The 24,485-nt window shown below is 48.0% G+C and overlaps 2 protein-coding genes and 1 long non-coding RNA gene across 5 annotated transcripts; 2 read left to right on the top strand and 1 right to left on the bottom strand.

Moving 5' to 3' along the window:
- The first annotated feature begins 594 nt into the window (after positions 1–594).
- Positions 595–7,266, top strand: bcap31 (B cell receptor associated protein 31). Its single transcript, XM_086112578.1, has 8 exons — positions 595–753; positions 1,661–1,756; positions 2,693–2,793; positions 2,896–3,040; positions 4,685–4,820; positions 5,496–5,622; positions 5,906–6,006; positions 6,509–7,266. Exons 2-8 carry the CDS (start codon positions 1,665–1,667, stop codon positions 6,533–6,535), a joined length of 729 nt encoding a protein of 242 aa, XP_085968704.1. The 5' UTR covers positions 595–753; positions 1,661–1,664; the 3' UTR covers positions 6,536–7,266.
- Positions 7,267–7,518: 252 nt separating this feature from the next.
- On the bottom strand, positions 7,519–23,374 carry slc6a8 (solute carrier family 6 member 8). Of its 2 annotated transcripts, none has more exons than XM_086112568.1 (13): positions 22,570–23,374; positions 17,864–17,995; positions 16,935–17,202; positions 16,018–16,150; positions 13,880–14,014; positions 12,780–12,883; positions 12,560–12,684; positions 12,300–12,412; positions 11,323–11,460; positions 11,146–11,248; positions 10,486–10,586; positions 10,087–10,257; positions 7,519–9,089 (listed from the first exon to the last, which is right to left on the bottom strand). In XM_086112568.1, exons 1-13 carry the CDS (start codon positions 22,886–22,888, stop codon positions 8,955–8,957), a joined length of 1,977 nt encoding a protein of 658 aa, XP_085968694.1. In that variant the 5' UTR covers positions 22,889–23,374; the 3' UTR covers positions 7,519–8,954. The 2 variants fall into 2 exon arrangements, with proteins under 2 accessions (XP_085968694.1, XP_085968695.1); XM_086112569.1 differs by lacking the exon at positions 22,570–23,374 and adding an exon at positions 18,084–18,271.
- On the top strand, positions 15,688–17,580 carry LOC147210563 (uncharacterized). Of its 2 annotated transcripts, XR_015101076.1 has the most exons (4): positions 15,689–15,858; positions 15,967–16,982; positions 17,058–17,266; positions 17,396–17,580. It is a non-coding gene; the product is annotated as an uncharacterized LOC147210563 (long non-coding RNA). The 2 variants fall into 2 exon arrangements; XR_015101075.1 differs by having other exon boundaries at positions 15,688–15,858; positions 15,967–17,266.
- Positions 23,375–24,485: the final 1,111 nt, after the last annotated feature.

Here is a 24,485-nt window from a genome sequence, read left to right as displayed (position 1 = left end):
ACAGTGCAGAGGTGAAGGGTTCGATTCCAGGCTCTGTCCTTCCTGTGTGGACTCTGAATATTTTCTCTGTGCCACCATGGGTTTTCTCCAGGTACTCATGTTTCCTCCGTCATTTCAAAAACATGCAACTCTAAATTTTCTAAAAGGTGTGACTATGACTGTGAATGGTTGTTTGTCTCTGTGTGCCCTGCGATTGGCTGGCAAGCAGTTCAGGGTGTACCCCGCCTACTGCCCCAAATCAACTGGGATTGGTTCCAGAACGCCCGCGACCGTCGTGAGGAAAAACAGTTTTAGAACATGGATTGGTGGATGGATGGATACTTACTGGATATACTGGATATGTGTGGACTGTGGCTCCCTCTGCTGATCGTCAGACGAATTTAGTCCCGTGACGCTCATTGACGCTCTCCAAACGTCGACTCAGTGTCATGTGACGTAATGTAAAAGCGACGCGTAAGTGAACAAGTGAAAATATCCATCATGTTACACGTAAATTGTATTAAATCGAAATAGCATCATTGCAATTCTCATATTGACGCAACACGAACGCAACAATTGTTGTCGCGTGTAGCCCCGCCTCTTTTCCCGTACATAACCAATTACATGGCTCCCTCGGGATGAGCTGGCATTTCTCCCGGAAGTAGGAAGTGTTGACTCCATAACAAGCTCCAATCCCCAAGCTGCAAAAGGGCTTGACCACTCGTATCACATTTGATTATTACTTATTAGCGAGTATTAGTGATACAACTGCAGGTGAGTGTCAGAGATTAATCTTTGCTTTTTTTTTCTATCACCGTCTTCTCCTGTAGCAAGTTTAGGGGTTTTACCTCCACTCTCTTCCAGTAAATAGACGGCGCCCGTTCAGCGCAACTCAGCACGTAGATATTTTTAAAACCAGTTCTTAGTTGTGGGCAACATAGTTAACATTTTATGACAACTGCTTGTGTGTACGACGGAGCAAAGAGAGAGCCTGTTTCGTGGCTTCTCCATTTTAACTGGCTTAGCGAGCAGGCTGTAATCGCTTCTGTTGACTTTATTGACGTTGGGACTCAAAAGAACACAATTTCCTCATGTTTGTCTTTACACAGCAACACAATATAAGCGTCTCTCGAACTGACTAGTCTCAAACGAGTTTAGCTTGAGTTTTAGAATGAGTTTGCTGAATTGAATTGAATACAACTTTATTGTCAAATGTGCTGTACGTATGTGTAACATACAGCACAGATGAAATTTCTTCACTCTCAACATAAAACAAGAGGAGCCGCTGCGGGTGTCCGCGCCGCCATCAAAAGAAACGGATGAAGACCGGATTTCAACTTAGTTTTTATCTGCCCTCAGATAAGTTTGGTCAGATCAGCGTGGACTCGAGTTCAGACTGAATTTCAAATCATTTTAGATCACATTTACACTACATTTAGATCAATGGCGTTTCGAGTGAGTTTTGATCTGAAGTCAACCATATTTTAAATCAGGTCTAGACTGTATTTCAAATGCCTTTCAGATCAACTTATGCCCCAAATGAGTTTCGATCAGGTTTACACTGCATTTAGATTAGATTTAGACGGCACTTCAAATGAGCTTGGCTCAGGTTTATGCTGAGGTTTAGACAAAGACATTGATGACACTTCAAAGTTAAAGTGTGTGTGTGTGTGTGTGCCAGAGTGATGAGTCTCCAGTGGACCGCAGTGGCCACCTTCTTGTATGTGGAGGTCTTCTTGGTGCTCCTCCTCTGCATCCCCTTCATTTCCGCAAAGAGGTACGCGCTTCCACACATGTTAACGGGGTGCGATGTTAAGCAGTTTTTGGTGGTGTCCTGCGTTTATATTAAGATAAGATAAGAAACCCTTTATTAGTCTCGCAATGGAGAAATTCCCAATTAAGCAAATGTGAATGGAATGTCACCAAACATTCTTGTCCTAACTTGACAAATTGTGGCGAGGGTAGGAATCATGTGAGCCGCCGTCTTTCAGGTGCTTGCTACCATTCAGTACGATTTTGATAAGATGACCAGAAGATTCACCCTGACTGTCATCCGATTCACTTCAATACAATACAGTTATGTTTTGAATCTGATGTGGTGGACTATCTTTCCAATAGAAGTCACTGCAGTTACCATGCAAGTTACTACTAGATGATACAATTCCCAACGATTATTATTTCATGTACGGCAATTTGACCGACCACGACGACCCTAATACGGTTCACTACCATTACGGTCTGATTCAAGGACCATAATGATGAGTCGGCGATTACAAGTCACTCTTATTGTGATCCGGTTGATTTTGATTCTGTTGCCATTTTCTTTATGATTCACCACAATTCCTGTCCAAGTTGCTGGGATCACGATACAATTGGCTCGGCAAATCATCCGCTTCACACCACGATGATGAGGAGTCACCGACTGCTCGCAGCAATTGACAATGCCATCACCTCCAGTTGCGCTACAATTGACTCTGATTGCAGTTCACTGCAATTACGATTCGATTCACTGCCGATTATTTTTTCACTCCAATTGTATGATGAGTCATTGAGATTCACTGCAGTGACTCAAAGTTTCGCTCTTGGTATAATTCACTTCAGTATGACTCCAAATTCACGCTGAATTGGATTCACTCCAATTATAGAGCAGCTCACTCTGCTCACAATCCTTCATGGCTCCCTTACAAACGTGTGTGTGTGTGTGTGCGTCCAGGTGGAACAGCATCTTTCGATCTCGGCTGGTCCAAACCATTGCCTTATATGGCAACACTTCCTTCTTGGTGGCCATGGCCATCCTTGTCTTCCTGCTCATCGGTGAGTGCGCGCGCGCGTGCGTTTCGTTGTGTACGTGACAAGAAGTCGCAGGAGTGAGTCGGTTCTGTCCCCTCTGTGCTTGGGCTTTGTCGCGTGGCATAGATGCCTTCCGCGAGGTGAGGAAGTACAGTGTGACCGAGAAGGTGGACCTGACCAACAATCCCACCGCCATTGAGCACATTCACATGAAACTATTCCGAGCGCAGAGGAATCTCTACATCGCTGGATTTGCACTCCTGCTTTGCCTGTGAGAGCACACCTACACACACACACACACCGAGTCCATCTTTGTTTTTGCAATCTTTAAACGCATTCCAAACCGAATTTAAATGTATTTGAAACCCACTCCAAAACTTGGTTTAAACCAGATCCGAACTCATTTCAAACCCAGTCCAAACTTGGTCTATGCACAGATAAATCTGCTCTACTCTCAGTCCAAACTGGACCGAAACACCCCCCCCCCCCGATCCAAATGTGATCAAAACTCATTTGAAAAGCCGTCTAAACAAGATCAAAATGCATTCTAAATTGAATCTGAATTTCGTCTAAACCGGATGTAAATGCTCTCTAAGCCAGATATCTAAACGTGGATGAAACTGTGCAAAGTCAGGTTTACCGTTTTTAACTCCGTCCAAACTGTCTCCAAACTCGGCCTAAACTGGATCATCACGAGATCACTTCTCTTGCTGCAAAACGTGATTCATTATTCCATGGAATTCAATTAATACGTTTCGAAATGGGCTCACGATGAGCAAAACCGAGCCCGACATGATACATAATGGCAAGAATCGGTACCTGGAACACATGCTAGTGTACTAAGATGGGCTTCCAGTAGGGGGCGATGTACGCTCACACTCACAAGCTGTGCTTGAATGGACGGCGACTGTTGGATTTCCATGTTGGGAGTCACACAAGTTAACGGAAAGTGCCGGCAGCTGATCGGATATTTCCGGACCGTCTATGACCCTGCGGCCATATTTGGACGGCCTGAGTCACTTCCTCCCGACTGTTTGCGTCTCCTCGATAAACGTAACCCAGGAACGCGTCGTCCCGCCGCGCTTGCCCTTTTTTGTTCCGTCTGTGACTTGACGTGGACGACATTCGGTCAGGTCACGTTACTTGAACCTCACCAGCACCACGTGTTGACACCACGAGCTCCGGCCACGCGTCCCGCTAAATATAAGTTGACGAGCCGCACGACGTTTCGTCCGGAGCGCCGTCCTGCCTGTGCGAGCACGTCTCGCTCATTTTGGACTCTCCTCGTTTCAAGTGCAGCTGAGCGTTGATCTCAACTCATTTGAAACTCTGTCGAGGCCTCTTTCAAATCATTTTCAAGCAGCCCTTAAAAAAAAAAAATCGAAACTCATTTGAGATGCGGTCAAACCTTGCTCTCAACTTTGAAATGCAAACTAAAATGAGTCAACCCAAACCTGATCTCAACCTGCGGCCGACCCTGTTCTCAAACACGGTGTAAACCCAAACCACGGTTGAGCTAAAATCCGTCGGGCGGATGTCGGATCCGTGCAGACCAGGACTTCTTAACGTCGTTCAAGGTGCTGCACCCCAAGTTTCACAAATGTGTCATCTCACCCTTCATAATCGGAAAAACAGAATGTGATTTTTATTTTTTTTTTGGGGCGGGGGGCGGCACATAAGATACTTGTTAGCTCAGGGGCCAGTCTAACGTTTGTTGTTGCCTCCCAAAGGGAAGTTGAGGAATGCTCGGCTTCACTTTGGCCAGGCAAATTCCTTTTGCAACGGCTTTCGATGATCGCTCGCAACGATACCTTGTAAAAGTTGCAGGAACTTGACGGTCCTGCGATGCCAAAATGCCGAGTCCCAAATCGTACTTAAGCGACTTCGTGTGTGTGTGTGCGTGCGGCCCGCGCAGGTTGCTGCGTCGCCTGGCCACTCTTCTTTCCCAGCAGGCCTCCCTGATGGCGTCCAACGAGGCCTTCAAGAAGCAGGCGGAGGGCGCCAGCAACGCCGCCAAGAGCTTCATCGACGAAAATGAAATGCTGCAAGAAGTGAGTGGGGGGGGGGGCGCTTTATTTTCCGCCACTGCTCGATGCTGCGCGTACTGCTACCTCTACTTGCTTGTTGAAAGATGCTCCGCCGAGGTGTTGTCGAATGATTTCCGAGTGACTTTTCAGCAGGAAGATGGAGAAACCGCCGAGCATGTTGGCTTTCAAAATAAAAGATTTCGCTTTTCGCTCCGGTCAACACCTTTTACTTTTTCATCCTTTCCCTCGCTCGTCACTTTCTTTTTGCAGTCTTGTAAATTGAACTCTCCACTTTTTTTTTCCGCGACCAACTTAAACTTTATCTTCTCCTCTTTCTTTCACGACCAAGTCATTTACCGACAGTTAACTGTCCACTGGTCCGCAAATAAACACGCAGAGTAAAGGGGGGGGGGGGGGGTTGGGGGGGTGCTGAGTCCCGGTGGCGTCAGTGCAGGAAAGTGAGATGATGCTGAAAACGACGCCTTGGCAGCTGTTTCGATTCCGTCGCCGCTCAGCTGCTCTTGTCACTCGTCCGCGTCGCCTTCGTTGACCTTTTCTTTGACACTTGATGACGACATGGCCAAATCACACGTGCCCATTGTGTCGCAATAACGCGTCGCGGGCCGTTTTGCTTTGAGGCTTGCCGCCATTTTTCTCGCCCTCTTTCAAACATGACCCGGGCTCCTCTTCTTCCGACAGAAACTCCGAGAAGCCGGTCTGGAGGTGCCGGAGGCGGGAAAGAAAGGAGGCGGAGTCCACCAAGAGAACAAGACTCTGAAGGAGGAAGTGAAGAGCTTGACGGAGGAACTGGAAGCCACCAAGAAAGGTGAGGAGGGGCTCAGGACCTGAAAGGTCCGCACTCGGAGGCCTCGTCTTGCGCCGCGTGCTGACATTGGCTCCCTTTTTCAGGAGTGAAAGAATACGCTCATTAAAGTCCCTCCGTTGCGGCTTCAGGGTTGGTGGTCCGAGTAGTTTGCGGATTAGCGTTGGGGCGGACACGGAATCCTAAAAAGTCACTTTTCCGACACGTGCGAAATTCTCCATTGTGAAACAAATGAAGGTTTTCTTGTCTTATGGCCTCGAATGAAGTTTTGTGCGTGTGTTTGCAGCCCTCCGCAAGAGCGACGGCGACGTTTCTGCCATGAAGAAACAGGCCGCCAACTTGACGCTGGAATATGACCGACTGCTGGACGAGCACAGCAAACTCCTGGTGCGCGCTCCTTTGCCTTTTGCGCCTGGCGGCCATTTTGTCGCACTGTTCAAATGTGTACAGTCCAGGTCCTCTTCTCAGTGTCGTGCTCTTTCTTGCCTTTTTTTCTTTTCTCTCTTTCAATCTCCTCGTCTTCCTTCCTCCCATTTACTGTTTTCCTCCTCTTTTGTCTTTTCTCTTGACTTTCTTCTTTCTTTTTTTACTCTCTTCACTTGTTTCCCCTCTTTTTGTCTTGTCCAACTCTTTCCATCCTCTTTTGGTTTTCTTATTGCTTGACTCTTTGCGTTCTTCACTCTTTTTATTCTTTCTCACCTCTGCTTCTTTTTCCTCCCTGTCCTCTCTCTCTTTTTCATTTTCTTCCATCTTGCCCCTTTTCTTTCTTGACTCTTTGTGATCCCTTTCTTCAGTCTCCCTTCCACTTGCTTGTTGACTCATTCACATGCACGCTCACACGCCGTTGGGAGTGCTCCAGCCTTGATATTTTTTGTTTTTTGGTCTGTAGGCTAGTGGTGACAAGAAGTCCGACTGAGGATGATGAAGATGGACGCTCTTCATATTCGTGGGCCTGCTTTGCGGTGTGATGTTACGTCCTGTTGCCGCCTCAAAGTTTTTGGTTTTTGTTTTGTCTTTGTTTTCTTACAAATATAAGGTCATATTCCTGTTGTTGAAGGTCCCAAAAAAACTCCAATAACAAACAAACAAGTCGGGGTTGCGCAAAAAGAGCACGAGCCAAGCGGCCCATCGACTCAACAGGTGTTTCGCTCTCTCGGCTTTCACGTAGCCTTTAGCATGAACTGTTAGCCACACTCATTTCTGTGACGCTTTTGGGTGACTTGTGTGTCACATTGCCATGGAAACAGCAAACACGACCTGTAATGTGTCACCGCCAATACACAACTTGACACAAACTTGTGTCTTGTGTGTGTGTGTGTCATTGTGAGTCTGCGTTTCTACGAGAGCGTACGTGCGTCCAACGTGCACATGGTGGCTGGAAAAGGGATCGGGGTGTTGAAAGGCAGCTGTTGGCCTTCTTTTAGAAAGGCCTTTTTTTAGGCCCCCCACCCACCCGGGATCTTGTTCCTCAAAGTGCTGACTCGAACCGGCCAACGGAGTTATATTTGGCGTCGTCATCCCCCTCGCCGGTGACAGCGGTGCCATATTGGGAAAGAAAGCGACACTCCGGGGTGGACATTCAACGCTCCCGGACAACTCGACTTATTTGCCTTGATTTGCTGAATAAAACTGAAATCACTTCTGCAATACTGACGTGATAGTGAGTTATTATTATTAATATTTGGTAGCCTTGTGGTGAGCGTGTCTGCCTCACGCTTCTGTTTTATTATTTATATTGCTTGATGGTGAAAACCAAATATACAATGAAGCAATATCGCAAGTTTTGAAAAGGAGCTGGTTTTTTTTATAAGTAACTGATGGCCATTGAAATGCGTTGGGGGGGCCATTTGTTTTCCATGAAAATTTGAGTTGGCGGGTTTGTTCAACAGTAACAAGAAAAAAATCAAAACTTGCTTTTATTAATAATATGAATTTTTACTTGTTGATTTAGTTATCGATACAATCTGTTAAGGTTTTCATTGTGGTTAACCCTCCTGTTAAGTGCCGGGAGTTTTTTGAGTAAATAATGTAAAAGCTGTCCAGTTGAACCTGGCTTCAAAACCCGATGACAACGTTTTCACCGCCACAACGTTCACATTTCAAAGTCCCGATTTCACGTCATTCATTTTCCATTTGCCGATTTCTCTTGTATGTAAATGTAAACTTAATGAAAACGACAGGATCTTCGTTGCGACGAACCGCCGGCGCGACCTTACGAACAAAATGTTCGGCGCGGGATTTGCCTCCGTTGCTACGTTGTAACGAGTTTCTACTGTATTTGTTATGGCTTGGTTAATGTAATCATCTGTAATTATTGCTATTAATTGAGTTAATCATGAAATGCAAACAATGTTTACCGGGACTTTTTTTTTTCTTTACACTTGAGGGTAATTATTAGCACGGCCCAGCAACATTATTGCTGTTCCTGACATCCAAGAGGGTTAAACACCAATTCCTGCCAGTCACATTTTCACAGTAAAACAACATTATTTACAACTTGTTCACACTTTCTTTTCTACTTACGGATTTCAAGTATTTTTGTTATAACTGCCATACCACTTGCTGGTCATGTGTAAAAACTTTGAACAGCAAAAAAAAAGGGGGGGGGCTACTAAACGTCATCGTGACGTCATTTACAGACACAAAAGGTGACCGGAAGCATGAGGTGATTGCCTCTCCAATGTGGAATTAGAGTAGATCCGACATCGGTCTTTGGTACACTTTCTGATTTTGGTGACGGGCAATTTACAAAATGGACTGCATGAAAGAAAATTAGCGAGCTAACATTATTCAAATACTGAAAAAGTTTTCACCATTTTGAACGCTAAGGAAAAAACTGTTTACTCAACAAACAAACCAAAAAATTCCCTTTGAGTCAGTATTAAAGAGGACATATGGAAAAGTGCCCTATTAATGTTACCATCCAAATAGTTGTAAATAAAATATGTCTCTGATTATTGTTTCAAGGGGCCTTTTGACAAATGTTCTTTCAATTCAGAGGAACACTTTTAAATTGTGTGTGTGTGTGTGTGTGTGTGTTGGGGGTTAAAATGTCTCCTTTAAACCACCAACAAGAAAATCCCTTTTTTGCATCAACAAAAGAAAAGTCTGCTGATTGGCTGGTGAACAACGAATGGCATTAAGACAACATCATAAGGCAACGCGCACGACCACTCTTTTTGTCTTCCAGTGCTGGTATTTTCTTTCTGGGCTGCCGGGTGGGGGTCCCGGTCCTGGAGCAGGACCAGATGCTTCACAGTGTTTTCAATTTGGCGGGTCAGACAAGAAGACGAGCGTGATAAAGTGCGAGTGAGCGAGCAGGCTGACGTTCGGGATCACATGACGCTCTCGAAGATGATGACTTTGTTGTCATCGCTGGCGGGCGAAAGCGAGCTGAGCGGCTTGACGTCGGGCGCCATGTACTCCAGGTGGTGGCTCCCCCACACCGGGCTGGTCAGACGAGCCCAGCGCTGTACACACAAAACAGGAAGTCAGGGGGAGCAAATCCGCCAGTGCGCGCAGTCTTCCGGATGTCACGTGACTGGTCACCCGCGTGCGTGTATTTGTTTCCACTGCCGTGCTGGCAGAATTGTCGGGGTGTTGGCAGGCGGAAGATTTACAATGAAGAGCAGCGATAAAATTCAGTCGAGATTCCGTGCAAGTGAATTCTCGTCTCACTCTGATGAAAAGGTCAGAATGAGACACAGGTGGAAGACGGGACAGGTTGGATACCAAAATCCGCAAAAAACAAAACAAAAAAACAAAAAAACATTTTGATTAAAATGAGATAAGCGGTTGAGATTTTGGATGGATGGTCAGTGGAGTGCACTTTTCCAGCGCTTTTATCTTTTACAAAACCATATCGGCTTATCCCATTGAAACGTATTGGAATGTTTCAATATTTCAACGTATAGATATCAGCCTACGCCGAGGTTTTTCGTTTTTTTAGTTTAAAACAACTTACTTTCACCTCCAGGCTCCCGTAACAACAGCTGACTGAATCTTTTTTCAGTTGTGTTCCATTTTAAATCCATCTCTGATGTGCTGTATTAGCCTCATGCTAGCTTAGCACTCAGCTTAGCTTAGTTCGTCCTAAACATTCCTCTTTTGAAGACAATGTGCCGTGACCACTCTGACTCCAAGGGGAAAATTTGGACCTACGTTTCCAATGTCAAACTGAGGTCGTTTACATTTGGCGCAGTGCATTGTGGGATGTCTGACTTCAACTTCATCAAAATGACACAGCGCCACAAAACTTTTATGCACCCATTTTCTGCGGTGCTTACCGTGAGGACCGCTTTCGGGTGACCGACTCTCGATGAGGCGCAACAGAAAACGAGAAGTGTGTCCAGTCACTTGTTCCGAAAAGCGCCGCGGCGCTAAAGTCACATTCCAACGAATTGCCCGACGCAGGCCCCGCCTCCAAAAACACGCGATTATTTTTGTGACCCGGTTGCGAACTCTGACCTGTGCGAAGGAGCCTTTGGCGCGGAAGAGTTTGTAGGCCAGACTGAGCGGGATGCACAACATGGACGAGAGCGCCAGACACCAGCCAATGACTTCTCCCCACCACGGGTACACGTACGTGTTATTGTACGTCAGCGCCTTGTAGTTGACCAGATGGAACAGGAAGATGCCCTGCAAAGCACACACTTTGCATTCGCCCACGTTTTCTAACCAGCGAAGGCAGATGTTTGACGCACTGCCGTCTTCCTTCGCACATTTCTCCCACAGCTGATTCCGACTTCAAACTGTTCAGCCCGGCTCACGGCCCGATCGGAGGCCGTTGGCAAAATTCCAACATTTGCGGTGAACTCCCGATCGGAGGCGCGCTCGGAATATTTCGTCATCCCGGCTGTGACTTACCATGCACACGCACGGCGTGATGAAGGACCAGCACCACTTCATCCAGGGCAGCGGCCTGTAGCCAATCATACGCGCGATGTCGTCCATGAAGCGGTCGGCGCCTGCCGCGGGATGACGACGTCGTCAACAATCGTGCCAAAACATCAGCAAATTTGCACAATTCATTGAAAAAAAAAGATTTAGAATTAATAGAGTATGTACAACATGCCTAAACTTGTGAATTTTACCGATACATTTTTATTATTTAGAAAAAAAGGGACACATTTTAGAGTCTTCAGAGACACAAAATCATGGCATAGGCCAGTGGTGTCAAAGTCAAGGCCCGGGGGCCAGATCCAGCCTGCCAGGTCGTTTTATGTGGCCCGCGAAAGCGAGTCAACTTGCTAAAATCTGCCCCTAAATGTCAAATTAAAATATATCTTTTTTTATTATTTATAATAATAGAAAAATATATGATATAATTAAATATATTTATATTTAATTTTTAAAAGACTAAAATGAGTTTGACACCACTGGCATAGGCATTCACGCTCGGAGGCAAACGATATGCTTAATCATTTGGATGATGGCCTCTGACTCCCCAGAGCATTTAAAAAAAATAAATAAATAAAAATAAAAGGTATCCTGTGTGTGTAACGCCATGATGTATTGCGCTCGTACCGTAGACCCACGACACCACCATGCATTCCCAGAAGGCCTGCCACAGGAGCGTCATCCCGCTGGCTGAGTAGTAGTCAAACAACTGGAAGACGTACATTCCTCCCTGCGAGCGCAGCAAAGTCGACTGTTGGACCGGCCGGGCCGACGCGGGGCGAGGCCGACGTGCCACCCACCCACCTGCGTCACCATGGAGATGTCGATGATGAAGCACAGCAAGCAGCAGAGGGCGACGGCGATCTCCCTCTTGTAGCGGTGTTCGTATTTGCCGGGGAACAGATCCAGGATGCCCGTCACGAAACCTTCGACGCCCACGAACTGAAATCACGCGCACACGTACACCAATCGCATTTTAGTGTCGTGCAGGGGTGTCAAATTCATTTCCCATTGTGGGCCACAAACGGCCTCAGTAGATGTCAAGTGGGCCGGACCATTAAAATTATACTCTGCTATGAATAACCAAAATAAGATGGCTTTCCTTTGTTTTGGTCTAAAGAAGCACAAGAACATTCGAAAAATGTTGACATTTAAAAAACACGTCTTTTACAAAACATTTCATGAAGCACCTTAGATTTCCTTCGACAAATGTGCAATTTACTTTTATCATTCACATATCTGCATTGCAACGGATTCCCACTGATTGTACAAAGGCACAAAACCTTAACAAGTAATTTGTATTGAAAAATATAGTCATGCAATTTAAGATTAAATGAGATTTACAAAGACAGGAATTTTTAAACCATTTACACACGTGCATATGAAATCAAAATTTAATCCCCGCCGACACCTTACCAACTACGGAGAGTGCTAGTAAATGTGTAAAGAAGATCATGTCCTTGATAGCGTCTGCTGTGTTGGGTCTGTCTCCGTGACAGACGAAGACTGTTGTTGTCTTCTTCTCTGATCAAAACAGTGTGTCCCCCTAGCGGATACTCCACGAATTGCACCTTATTAAAAATATTCATTCCGTGTCTTATATGCATTTTTTCACTTTTGAATTATCCTGCGGGCCTGATCGAACCTCCTTGTGGGCTGGTTCCGGCCCGCAGGCCATATGTTTGACACCCCTAGTGTAGTGTGTGTGTGTGTGTGTGTGTGTGTGTGTGTGTGTGTGTGTGTGTGTGTGTGTGTGTGTGCGTGTTGTGTTTGTGTGTCACCTGACTGTCCAGACCAAGCAGCAGCAGCATGAAGAAGAAGAGTCCTGCCCACAATGGCGCCACTGGCATCAAACTGACCGCCTTTGGATATGCGATGAATGCCAGACCAGGACCTGGGGTGCGCACACACACACACACACACACACACACACACACACACACTTTGAAACCCCAAACTCGGCTAAGTTAGCCCCACAAGGTGAAAGCTTGACCAAACATTGAGCCTTTAGCATTAAGCTAATGTGCGAGCAAGTGGTCACCTGACTCGGCGACCTGCGAAATGTCCACGCTCTGCTCGGCCGCCATGAAGCCCAGGATGGAGAAGACCACGAAGCCGGCAAAAAAGCTGGTGCCGCTGTTGATCAGCGCCAGCACGAAGGCGTCTCTGAAGGGGCGGGAAACGGCAAACGCTGAGCGGCGGGCCGCTCCCCCGTTCCGCCCCCCCCCCCCCCCACGGCGCACGCTAGCGCCAACACGTACTTGTAGCAGTCGTTGTTGAAGCGGTTGTAGCTGCCCAGAGCCGTCAGCGCTCCCAGACCGATCGCGTAGGAGAAGAACACCTGCGTGCCGGCGTCGATCCACACCTGCGTGGTTCAAGCCTCATAGTTGAGCAGCTCGGCAGCTCGCTAACTTTTCCTGTGCCCTCACAACTCAACACAGACTTTAGAATCTGAACTGTCCTCAACAAAAATCAGGACACCCCCCAAGTGAAAATCTCCATATTGGGCCCAGTGAACCATTTTCCCTCCCTGGTGTCATCATGTCAATTGTTTAGACTTCAAGAGTCCCTCTGGATTAGAACCTTCTCGCAACGGCTAAGACCTTCTCGGGACGAGTGTCTTCTCATTGGACTGGAATCTCCTTTCAGGAAAAGAAGCTTCTCTGGCCACTAGTAGCTCCTCCCTGGACTCAAACTTTCACTCGGAACGACATCACCCTCTCCGGCCAAGTCCTTTCCCCAAGTCTTGGGATACGAGGACCTTCTCAGAAGAGTGCAACCTTTCCTGGGGACTCTCTCTCTCTCTGGACTGTAAACCTTCTCACAGGACTTGTACCTCTCTGCATTAGATCATTTGAGGACGAGAACCTTCATTTAGGCCTAGTTTCTCCTCTCTTGATGAAGTCTTTGATTGGGACAAGTACATTCACTTGAGACTTCAAGTAGTACTACATACAACCTTCTTTAGGATGACAACCTTCGCTTGGGACTCGTATTTTTTTTCTCTCAGAGTAGAAGCCATACATGGGGCGAGAATCTTCTCGGGACTAGAACCGTATCTTGCAAAAAAACAACAACCTTCATTTCAGACTAGAACTTCTTCTCTCAAGACCAGAACTTTGTCTCAGGACTACAACTTTCTCTTAAGACCAGGACTAGGACCTGTCCCCTTTTGTTGCTTTGGCGCTTGGTAGAAAACATTGGCGATCATCACGCCTTCAAAAATGAGAGGCGTTCACTCTGAGCGCTTTGCAAGTTGAGGCAGTCCTTTGACCCGAGTGAGTTGACGAGGCGGATCCGCCACATCCAAGATGGCATACGGCGTTCACGTCACAGAACGTCCGAGTGATCCCGGACTGACCTGGGCCTCCTCCAGCTTGGACCAGTCGGGCTTGATGTAGTACATGATGCCGTCGTACGCTCCGGGCAGCGTGACTCCGCGGACCAGCAGGATGATCAGCACCACGTACGGGAAGGTGGCCGTGAAGTACACGATCTGAAACGCAAGCCCCGCGCGCGCGATCACATGTCTGCCTGCAGAGGGTGACTGCGGAAAGCGGCGAGGGAAAACCAAAACAAGACACGCGGGGAGTTGAGGGGAAGGCAAACATTCTTCCCGACTCTCGCCATCCGACCCCCCCCCCCCTCCGAGAGCAACGGGTGAACGCTTGGCTGGGAACCGGAGCAAATGTGGTGGGAACGCAGCCGGCCAATCAAATGACATCATCTTCGATGGCGGGTCGATTTCAGGGTGAGCGACGAGAGGTGGATTTCCATTGGGTAAATGGGTGAGATTGAACGAGCTGCTTACACGGTTTACTCCTTTATGACTTTCTTTTAATTTTTTTTTTTTTAATCAACATTCAATTTTACTGCTTTTGTTGTCGTGTGGGCTTGAATGAACCCAGTCAACTTGAGTGCCTCGTGTAGTTTTGTGCCGCCTGCCGCTGAACGCCATCAGGGATGTTTGTCTTGAGAGCTGAGCCCCGTGAGAGTGCGCGCGCGCGCACGCGCGCGCGCACACACACACACACACACACACACTTACACGGCATGATGTTGTTATCGGAGGATTGTCTTACTCACCGTTTGACGTTCTAGATAAGGCCGCTCACACCCGGCCCATTCTTGGATTCACTCTGTCCCACTTCGCATTTGCACCTTTTCAAAAGTTGCGAAACTTGCATTCGTTTGACAATTTTTGAACCCTGAAAATGTGTTGATGGAATCACATTTACAATTCCTTAATTTAATTGTTGGAATGCCAGGGAAGAGTTGTGTTCTGGTCTGTGATTTTGTTATTAGTTCTGTCAAGCGCTTTTTGATACAGCTGCAGCGGTTGTGAAAGCGCTTTATCAATACACTGATCCCTCGCTATTTCGCGGTTCGTTTATCGCAGCTTCAGTGCATCGCGGATTTTTTTCAACATATTCATAAATAAAATAAAAAATTCATATACATGGAGTTCATATAAATGGGATATTGGTCAATTTGTTAAATACATTTTATTATTAAAATAAACAATTCTACGTCTGCATTTTACATGCTGGTGTTAATTTTCTTTCATCATTGGTTCAATGAATTATTTGGAAGTACAGTACATCCTTTTAAAACAAGAATGATGATTTTACTTCCGAAGCCACACACACACATTTAATATTGTTTGTTTTGTTTACTCAATGATTGGTAAATTGATTGAATCAGAATTTACAACCCCCGGGTGAGGACGGCACGGTTGGCGACTGGTTAGCACGTCCGGTTCACCGTGCGGAGGGGCAGCGTTGTGTGGAATTTGCATGCTCTCCCCGCGACTGTGTGGCTTTTCTCCGGGTACTCCGCTTTCCTCCCACATTCCCCAAAACATGCACAGTAGGCGAACTGAGCACTCCAAATTGTCCCTTCGTGCGAGTGTGAGGGCCAAACGGTTGTTGGTCAAAATGCGCATCCTCCGTGCAGAAGTCCAAGCTACTTTGTGTGATGCGATAACAAAGGCGGACCACACTTACCATCTTCATGTGACGCGTTATGTAACACACACACACCCGCACACTCACACACACACACACACACACACACACACACACACACACACACACACACACACACATCTCTCGTCACGTCCCACTGCAGGGTAAATGACCCCTCCCCCTCTCTACAAAGGACAAATCACAGGCCGCCACATCACAGCCTGGCCGTGTCCCTTCTCAGGCCTCCTCCCAGCATCATTGGTATGTGAACGCTTAGTCTGCCATGTGACCGCGTGCGCAGCGTGTGTGTAAATGTGTGTGTGTGTGTGCGTGCGTGTGTGCCTGTGTGCGGACGCTGGGACACCGAGACAAGGTGAGCATGATTTAGGCCCTTGTGTTCATTGAGTCTGACTCAAGACATGCCTCTCTCTCTCTCTCTCTCTCTCTCTCTCTGACGTCGCTCGCTGACGATGCGAGCCAGTGGCGAGTCTGCGTCATGTAGTCGTGTGAGCGTGCGGTCGACGTGCTTTACCTTTCCGGTCGATTTGACGCCTTTCCACACACAGAAGTAAATGAGCAGCCACACGGCCATCAGACACAACAGTAACTCCCAGTTGATTTGACCCGGATCGTCCAAGCCGGATGAGATGTTCAGAACCTTGTTTCTGCAAGCGCACGCACGCAGACACACACACACACACACACACACACACACGCGCACACACACACACACACACTGATATTATGTGCCACATCACCTTCGATATCATATCACTTGTCACGAGGCAGGCAGCATGTTACAAACTGCCACACGCAGTGCATTTGACACACTACATGTGACGTGTCACATTACACGTAGCGCGCCACGTGACACGTTACACGACACGTTACATGACACAATACCCGAGGTGACACATTACGCCACATGTCGCATCACACCGCGCGCGACGTGACGCCGCGTGTCCCGTTACGAATCGCCACATCATACGTGGCATTTCATCTCTTGTCACATGACACACACTCTACGTACTGTAACGTACTACTCGTAACAACACGCATGACACACTACACGTCACTCGACACACATGTTTGAAATGCTACTTGTAGATCACGTGACACAATGATCACATGCCACGCGTGACATCAAAGTGCAGGACAAGATGCGTGACACACTACATGACACATTAACTCACACGACACGTGGGACATGACAGTACGTGACACACGACATGTCGCGTCATCCCACACTACATATCGCACAGCGCGTCGCGTGTCGCGTGTCGCGCATCAACTGAGACATTACGTGCCAGGTGACATCTTACGCAATACACGACGACACAGCTAGGTGACACTACGCGACGCACTGCGTCACACGACACACACGCGGCGCATCGCGCACTACAGGTCGGGCGACGCATTCGAGTCGCAGGTGGCGCGAGCGGGACTCACTCCCAGAATTCGATGATGGGCGATCTGGCCTGGGCCACGTGGGCGCAGGTGAGGTTGCTGCCGGCGAAGGTGGCGTTGTCACTGGCGTTGTTGCATTGGTGGAGGCTGAAGGCGTCCACGCAGCTGTTGGTGTTCCAGGGGTTGCCGCAGGAGGACCACGGCAGCTGGCTGCTGAACGACTTGATGAGGTAGTAGAAGGCCCATGCCAGCACCATGATGTAGTACGTGTTGCAGAAGAACACGATCACCATGGACGCATAGCCCAGACCTAAACACCACAAGCACAGGACAGCGGTTCTCCAACTTTTTACGCTTCCAAAAATGTTTGCCTTGTACGTACAACCTCAATGATCAATTTTAGAAGTGACCGAAAAATCCTGTGAGAAAACAGGCATTCAAATCAACCTGAAAAATATTTTTTAACCCCCCCCCCCCCCACCCCCTGTCCTCTTGCATTTAAGACAGACCCCCGATTGCTGGTATCACTTCTGGTCAGAACACGGACGGACGAGGTGGCCATTGGCAATTTTAGGGAACAGTAGTGGACATCACGCCCCCCCCCCCCCCCCGCCCTCCCACGCACCCCTGCCAATGATTACGCTTCAGCGCATGTTGGCCGAACAAATTTACCTGACTGCATATAAAAATAAATAAATCTAAGCCATTGTGACATTTTGTACAGTTTGATGATTTAATTCAGAGATTCTTTTACCTACCACTAGGGGGAGCCCACATGTCACGAGTGGGACTCATACCACATTTTGCTCACCGGCGGTCTACAACATTTGTGGCTCTTTATTTTCACCATGCACAGCACCCGGCGAGTCCTCTTTATGGGAAACAAACTTCAACTACCCGATGACATGATGATCTCCGGAAGTGTGCGTGTGTGTTTGACGGCTGGGGGGTGTGTGTGGGGGGGGGGCTACCTTTGAATAGCGGTGCGATGTTCCACACGTTGATGCTTCCCGCCTTCATGAACTGACCCAGTGAGATCTCCAGGAAGAAGATGGGCACCCCGCCCACAAAGACGATCAGCAGGTACGGGATGAGGAAGACGCCTGACCGGGAAGGCGGAAGAAGCACAAAAGAGATCCTAAGTGACCTCGTCGGGTTAACCATTAACCTGCTCTACTTTTGGTCACGTACGCCTTTTCGGCAGTCGCCCACAACGGTTACGGCACGACAAACGCATGCACTTTGTACACTAATAGACAAAACATGATCGTTAGCGGAGCTGGTGTAGTAATAGTGCCGCCGTTGCGATGAACGGAAAGACATCGCGTCGCTGGTCAAGTGCACGAGTGGCGCTCTTGGTCTTGAAGTTAGTTGCGCAAACGGATCACGTGATGGTGGAGTGGCCTTGACTCGTTGACCAACGCTCCCAGTTTTGAGACCAGCTAAGAAGCAGCAAGATGAAAATGAGGACAGGACTATGGAAATGAGGTGGTGGCGCTGATGTAAGCGGTACGCTATTGATGTATGAAGAGTTGAAGTTGAAAAGGACAAATTCAGGCAAAACAAAAAGGACGCAAATGGCCAGCTCGCAGCCCAAGCGGACACCTCGTCGATATCGATGACACCACGTCGACGGAGTTCAGCCGCTCGCTTGGCTGAGAGCAGAAAATGAGACGCATCGGCGCGCTAAGCCGCGGACGCTGCTACAGTTAGCAAGATAATCTGGCTAATCCCAGCTAAATGGCTGTGCTCATTGAGTTTTTATTTTTAGAAAAACACCATTTACAAGACAAAATGAACAACCGGACGTCGTTACAACCTGACCAAGACAAGCCACCTCAGCGAAAAAAAAATCTTCAGATGATGAAAATAAACTGGTGGTGGGTAAGAATAGCGATTAGCCTAGCTAAATTCTGCTTCCGGTTGCCTCGATTTGTGAAAGATAAATAAGGACCGGCGGCGGACGAGGGCAGCGACGCAAAAGTGAAACGCTGTCGTCGTCGTCGCCGTCAACAAAATGTTCTGTCCGATAATGCGTCGATGGCTACGTGCTAACGAGAACTTTAGTCATCACATAATGCAAAGGATGGCGCTACACCAGGGAGAGAGGCGCCCGCCTGCAGCCAGTTTAGCCCCTCCAACATTTGATTTAATATGCCATAATATAGTTCGAAATTATTTTCTCAGCCCCCCCGCCCCCCATGGATCCATGATTCAGTCAAGCTCACCGCCGCTTAACCCCGGGAGAGAAAAAAAAATCCTGGAGCAATCTCTGGATAGTTAGGTAGATCACACCTCAACATCGCAACGTACACAGCACTGACGTTAGCGTCCAAGCGTACAATTTGACCAAAAGGGACATTGATCCTCAAGTAAGAAAAAGCACAAGTGAAATGGAGCAATTCTTTTTTTTTGGGGGGCGTAGGGGGGCTTGTCCTAAAGTGATATGAGCAGCTTGCAGCGTTAGTTTGTGTTTTAGCAAATAACGTCTATGAGCAACAATGTTCCCGTTAGCACACAGCGCTTGTCTGTGAACAACAATTAACAACTTGACAACAAAGATGGAGTTTCACTTTGTGCCCCCCCCCTCCCACGCGCTGGTCTGAATATTTCAAGATTAGCAGCGATCATCACATCCGCCGCTATCAAAGCTAACGACAACGTGCACAACAACAACAACAAAAAGTCGTACGTTCTTCAACTTCTATGTTGTCATGCACATAAGCTAGCTGGAATAGCGCTAGCCTGGGCGCCGGTTTGGAAACAATTGATCCAATTTAATTAAGTGGGCGAGCCAACCTGTGTGACGAGTCAGCGATAAGCGTTCGATCGTTGCGATTTTTCGCCACCGGCCGGATGATTCCCGGAAGTAAGCAGATAATTTGATGCATCCCGCTGAGCTGTCATCGATGCCATTGGACGTCGACGTCGGAACTCCCCGCCGGCAGGTGGCGCCGGTCGCCCGATTTGCGGCGGCGCCACCTGGGCTCTGCCGATAGGATTAAAGGATTATTGTCAACTGGCGCTAAACTGCGACGCACGTGGCGTCAGGGATAACCGCGTCACGCTCGTACACGCTGAAAATATCCTACGCCTTTGAACCCGACAACATCCCGGGCCGCGTCACCACGGCAACGGACCGTCAATTGACGGCAGAGCGGGGGCAGGGCAAGAGACGGGTTACCCTGGCAACCAGACTGATGACTCAGCCGAAAGACTCCTGGATCCTGGAATCTCTCCAGAAACACGCCGGGCGCACGCGCGTACACACACACACACACACACACACACACACACAAACAACCCACAATTGCGCACACCAACATCCACAAACAAGTGCACAAATGCAACATCAACTCACAAAGCACACCCACACAAATACAAACACACTTACACCAATTTTTACATAAAACACACAGCACATGCCCGAACAAACACGGCTACCCCCCCCCCCACACACACAGACGCACGTACCCAAAAATAACACGCAAATGACAAAAGCGCATGCAGCACACACAACGCAGAGATTATTTCATGATCTGCAGGCTTCAAAACTGACTTGAGCTACATCATCCAAACTGTGTGTGTGTGTGTGTGTGTGTGTGTGTGTGTGTGTGTGTGTGTTTAGCGGACGAGAGAGATCCTTAGAAGAAAAAAGAAAGGGAAGGAAACGAAAAGGAGCGCAGAGTTTTGCTGCTACCAAAGGTCCGAGCCGATGCGGCCACGCAGAGTCGCTGATAAATGGCAGCGTGACCTTCAAAGGCAGCGTGACCTTCAAACGGCGCCAAAGTCAGCAGGAGTGCGGTGACGCGCGGCAACTTTAGGCCTCATCCAACTGACCTTCGTTGGCGTGAACAGGCTGTAAACGACAGCGGAGACGACGGCTACAAAGAGAGCAAAGAGTGACCTTCATCTTCGTCCTGTGAGAGCGAGCGGACCTTTTCATCTGCCCCTCCCCCCCACACACACACACCCAGTCATCCCGTAACACCTTTCTTGTCAAACACTGCTGCTGCGTCAGCACATTGTGTGTGGATGTGGATGTATTTTTATGTGACTGGTGTGCGCACGCGCGTGCGTGTTTGGGCACACACACACACACACACACACACACAAAGCATGAGATGAAAGTAGACGAGTAGAAAATTACATCAGATGGCAGATGCATGCCCCCCCCCAGGGTGTTTTGTCATCCCCTGACCACCCTGCTGAAGAATGCTTTTTGAGCATATGTTTTTGTCCACGCTTGCGTGTGTGTGTGTTTATATGCATGGGGGGGCGGGGGTGGAGCCGATGGGGGCGGAACAACTGACAACTGACTGTGGTCACTCTCTGTCAATCAATCACCCAAGTCCTCAAAGATGACATATGACCAAAAATGGCCACCGCTGGTGGGCGGGATTAAACGTTTTTGTTAAATTCCAACACACACTAGAAGTCTTTATGACCTCCAACATACGCTTGGCCTTCGGCTCTCACTTTTGTCCAAACGTGCATGTAAAGATGATCCTAAAAGGTCATATTGTAAACGTTCAACAACTTAACACCCTGAACCGGTCGCCAGCCCATCGCAGGGTCCACATTGACAAAACATTCACAGTCTCAGTCACGGGACAATTTGAAGTGTTCAATCAGCCTGCCATGCATGTTTTTGGAATGTGGGAGGAAACCGGAGCACCCGGAGAAAAGCCACGCAGGCCTGGGGGAGAACATGCAAACTCTACACAGGAAGGCCGGAGCTGGAATCGAACCCGGTACCTCTGCGCTGTGAGGTCGACACGGTCACCACTCGACCAGTGGGCCGCCCGCCATGTTATTAGTGAAAGCAACCAAAAAAAAATCAGACTTGATTTTCTTTTGCACGTCCAATTATTTGCTCATCATCTTCTTGATATTGTTCTTGTTTTATTAAAAGTCTTTATTTTGGGGGGGGGAGAGAGTGGTGTCTGGGAAAAATATGACGGCTTGTCTTGTTTTATTATGAATTTTTATTTGAAAAAATGTAATTTGATCGAGGTAGCATGATGACTTTTGTCTTGTTTTCTGCTCACTTTTTATCTTGGTGAAAAAAAGGGATTTATTCTCTTAATTTTGATTTTATTTACAATGAAGTTTTAATTTTTTTTATTAAATGCAGCTGTCGTGGCAATGTATTTTTTTCCGGAGAAAAAAAAAATCCTTGATGAAACACATGACTTTATTCTCTTCATACTGAGTTTCTATTCATGCTTTACTATGAACTGTTCTTGTGATAAAATACATTCTTGTGTTGTCATCACTTTTTCCTAAAAAAATCATTTTTCTTGATTTTGTTAAAATGTATTTAATTGTTTAATTTAATATGAATCTTTAAAAAAAATCCAATGTCGTTTTGGTCAGACTTTTTTTTCCTTCAATAAATCTATGTCTTCATCTCTGCTTTTAGTGCAAACTCTTATTTGGAAAAAAACGTGACTTGTTTCACGGAGCATGATGCTCTTTTTCTGCTCTGTTTTATTTATTTATTTTTTTTGTTTCTTGGTGAAAAAATATGACTTTATTCTATTCAGACTGACTTTTTCTCATCTTGTAAAAAAAAAAAAAAGACACAACGTCCTTTGGTAAAGTTTCTGTTTGCCTCTCCTGCCACCGTCACTGTTTGCAGTGCGGTCGGCGAGCGCTCGACTTTTTCGCTCACCTCCTCCGTTCTTGTAGCACAGGTAGGGGAACCTCCAGACGTTCCCCAGGCCGACCGCGAAGCCCACGCACGACATGATGAAGTCCATCTGTCTGCTCCACGTCTCGCGTTCCTGACGCACCGGCGGCGGCGGCCCCACGACCACGCCGCCTTTCTTGCCCTCGGCTCCGGCTCCGGCTCCGTCCGTCCCGGGTCCGTTCGGGCTGGCCGCCGCAGCCGCCACCGCCATCGGCCCTCCCCCGAGCTGACTCCTGCTGGTCTCCTCCGGGGGCAGCAGCGAGCAGGTGGGGGAGACGGGCGGCGCAGTCTGCCTGTCCATCAATTAAAAAGGCGCTCGGTCAAAAATATCCAAAAGCTTTTCTTTTCTTTTTTTTTTGCCCCTCTCTCTCTCTCTCTCTCTCTCTTTCTTCTCTCCCTCCCTCTCTCTATCTCCTCTCGAGTGTCAGCCGTCAATCAAATCAAAGTGGCAACGTTCCAGAAGAATCAAACCAAACAAAACGTCCAAAGTGTTCCGACGTCGAGATTCAGAAACAATCCACAAAACACTTGAACGTCAGCTTGAAGAATCTCATCGGCGGGCAGACTGATGGGAAGGAAGGCGGGCGGGGGGGTGGGGTCACCGCTCGACGAGCATGGGGTCGCCGAGTCTTCCTTCCAGTACGAATGGGGTGAGGGGCGCGGGGGTCCTTCACCGGAACGCGCACGTCTTCACCGAACGAGACGCAAGCAGGGTGGGGGTTGGCTTATCCCGCCGCTGATCCTGTGAGCGGCCGCGCGGCCAGCGCGAGCCTTTTAAAGGGGGGGATGCTGCGCAAGGTGGCAGTCGCCGCGCCGCGCACGCCCCGCCCCAACCTTTTTTTTCTGACGTCACAGTCAAGGGTCTCCCTCGCACGGTCGCGCTCCGGAATGAAGGGCAGCGTGAATGAATGAGCCTCATTATGAATGAATGAGCCAGGATTGTTGTCATGCGCGTAGTGGAGCATGTTTGGATAACACGCGCGCACGCGCACACACACGCACACAAATCAAGTAAACATACAAACAACGTTCACAAGCGGGCTAATACCCATGCACGTTCAGACACACGCATGCACCCATTACAACAGTTCACTGGCGCAAACGCACTCAAACCATCACACACACAAACTCACACTAGCACGAAGACAAACGACTCCCCCAGCACACACACATACACACACACACACGCACGCACACACGCCTAACAGTCGTGGAATCATACACTGCACACAGTTGCGCACGCACGTGAAAAAAATCACTCGCACACACTCTCTCACTTAGATTTAATCACCCGCTCATGCGCAATCACACACTCACGCACATGCACTCACAGGCTCACACGAAAGACACGCACACACACGATACACAAATACGCGTGAAAAACTACTCAAGACGACTCAAACACAAACACTCTCACTCACGCGCACACGCAGACACACAAAACACACACACACAGACACAAACAACCCACAAATGCACACACTAACATCACTAAACAAGTGCACAAATGCAACATCAACACACACACACACACAATCGCATGCGTACACGCACACACACACACACACACACGCGCACTTTTTTCCAGCTGCGTGTGTTGGTTCTTGTCGAAACCTTTCCACTTTGTCCTCAGGTCCCTTGAACGACGTTACATAAATCGATTTTATTTCAATCTGGAGCACTTGATAAACATTGAATGACTGTAATCGTGTCACCAGCCATCAAAAGCGCAGCCAGCGACGTAGGGGCGGGACTTAGACATGACGCTAGCACTAAATGGTTTCGCTTTCCTCGTCCTTCAAAAAGTGTTTGTCTCCCTCGAGTGGTCCGAAGTGGAAACTACAACCATGCGCTCTGATAATATGACAGGAGGTCTTGCCAGGATTCAAAAGGTAACT

This window comes from Hippocampus guttulatus, chromosome 1 (genome assembly GCF_054856545.1).
Source record: "Hippocampus guttulatus isolate MCC_2025c chromosome 1, RoL_Hgut_1.0, whole genome shotgun sequence".
In the NCBI taxonomy this organism is placed as follows: Eukaryota; Metazoa; Chordata; class Actinopteri; order Syngnathiformes; family Syngnathidae; genus Hippocampus; species Hippocampus guttulatus.
The sequence above is the reverse complement of the archived record's forward strand: the minus strand, read 5'-3'. Positions and strand labels throughout refer to the sequence as shown.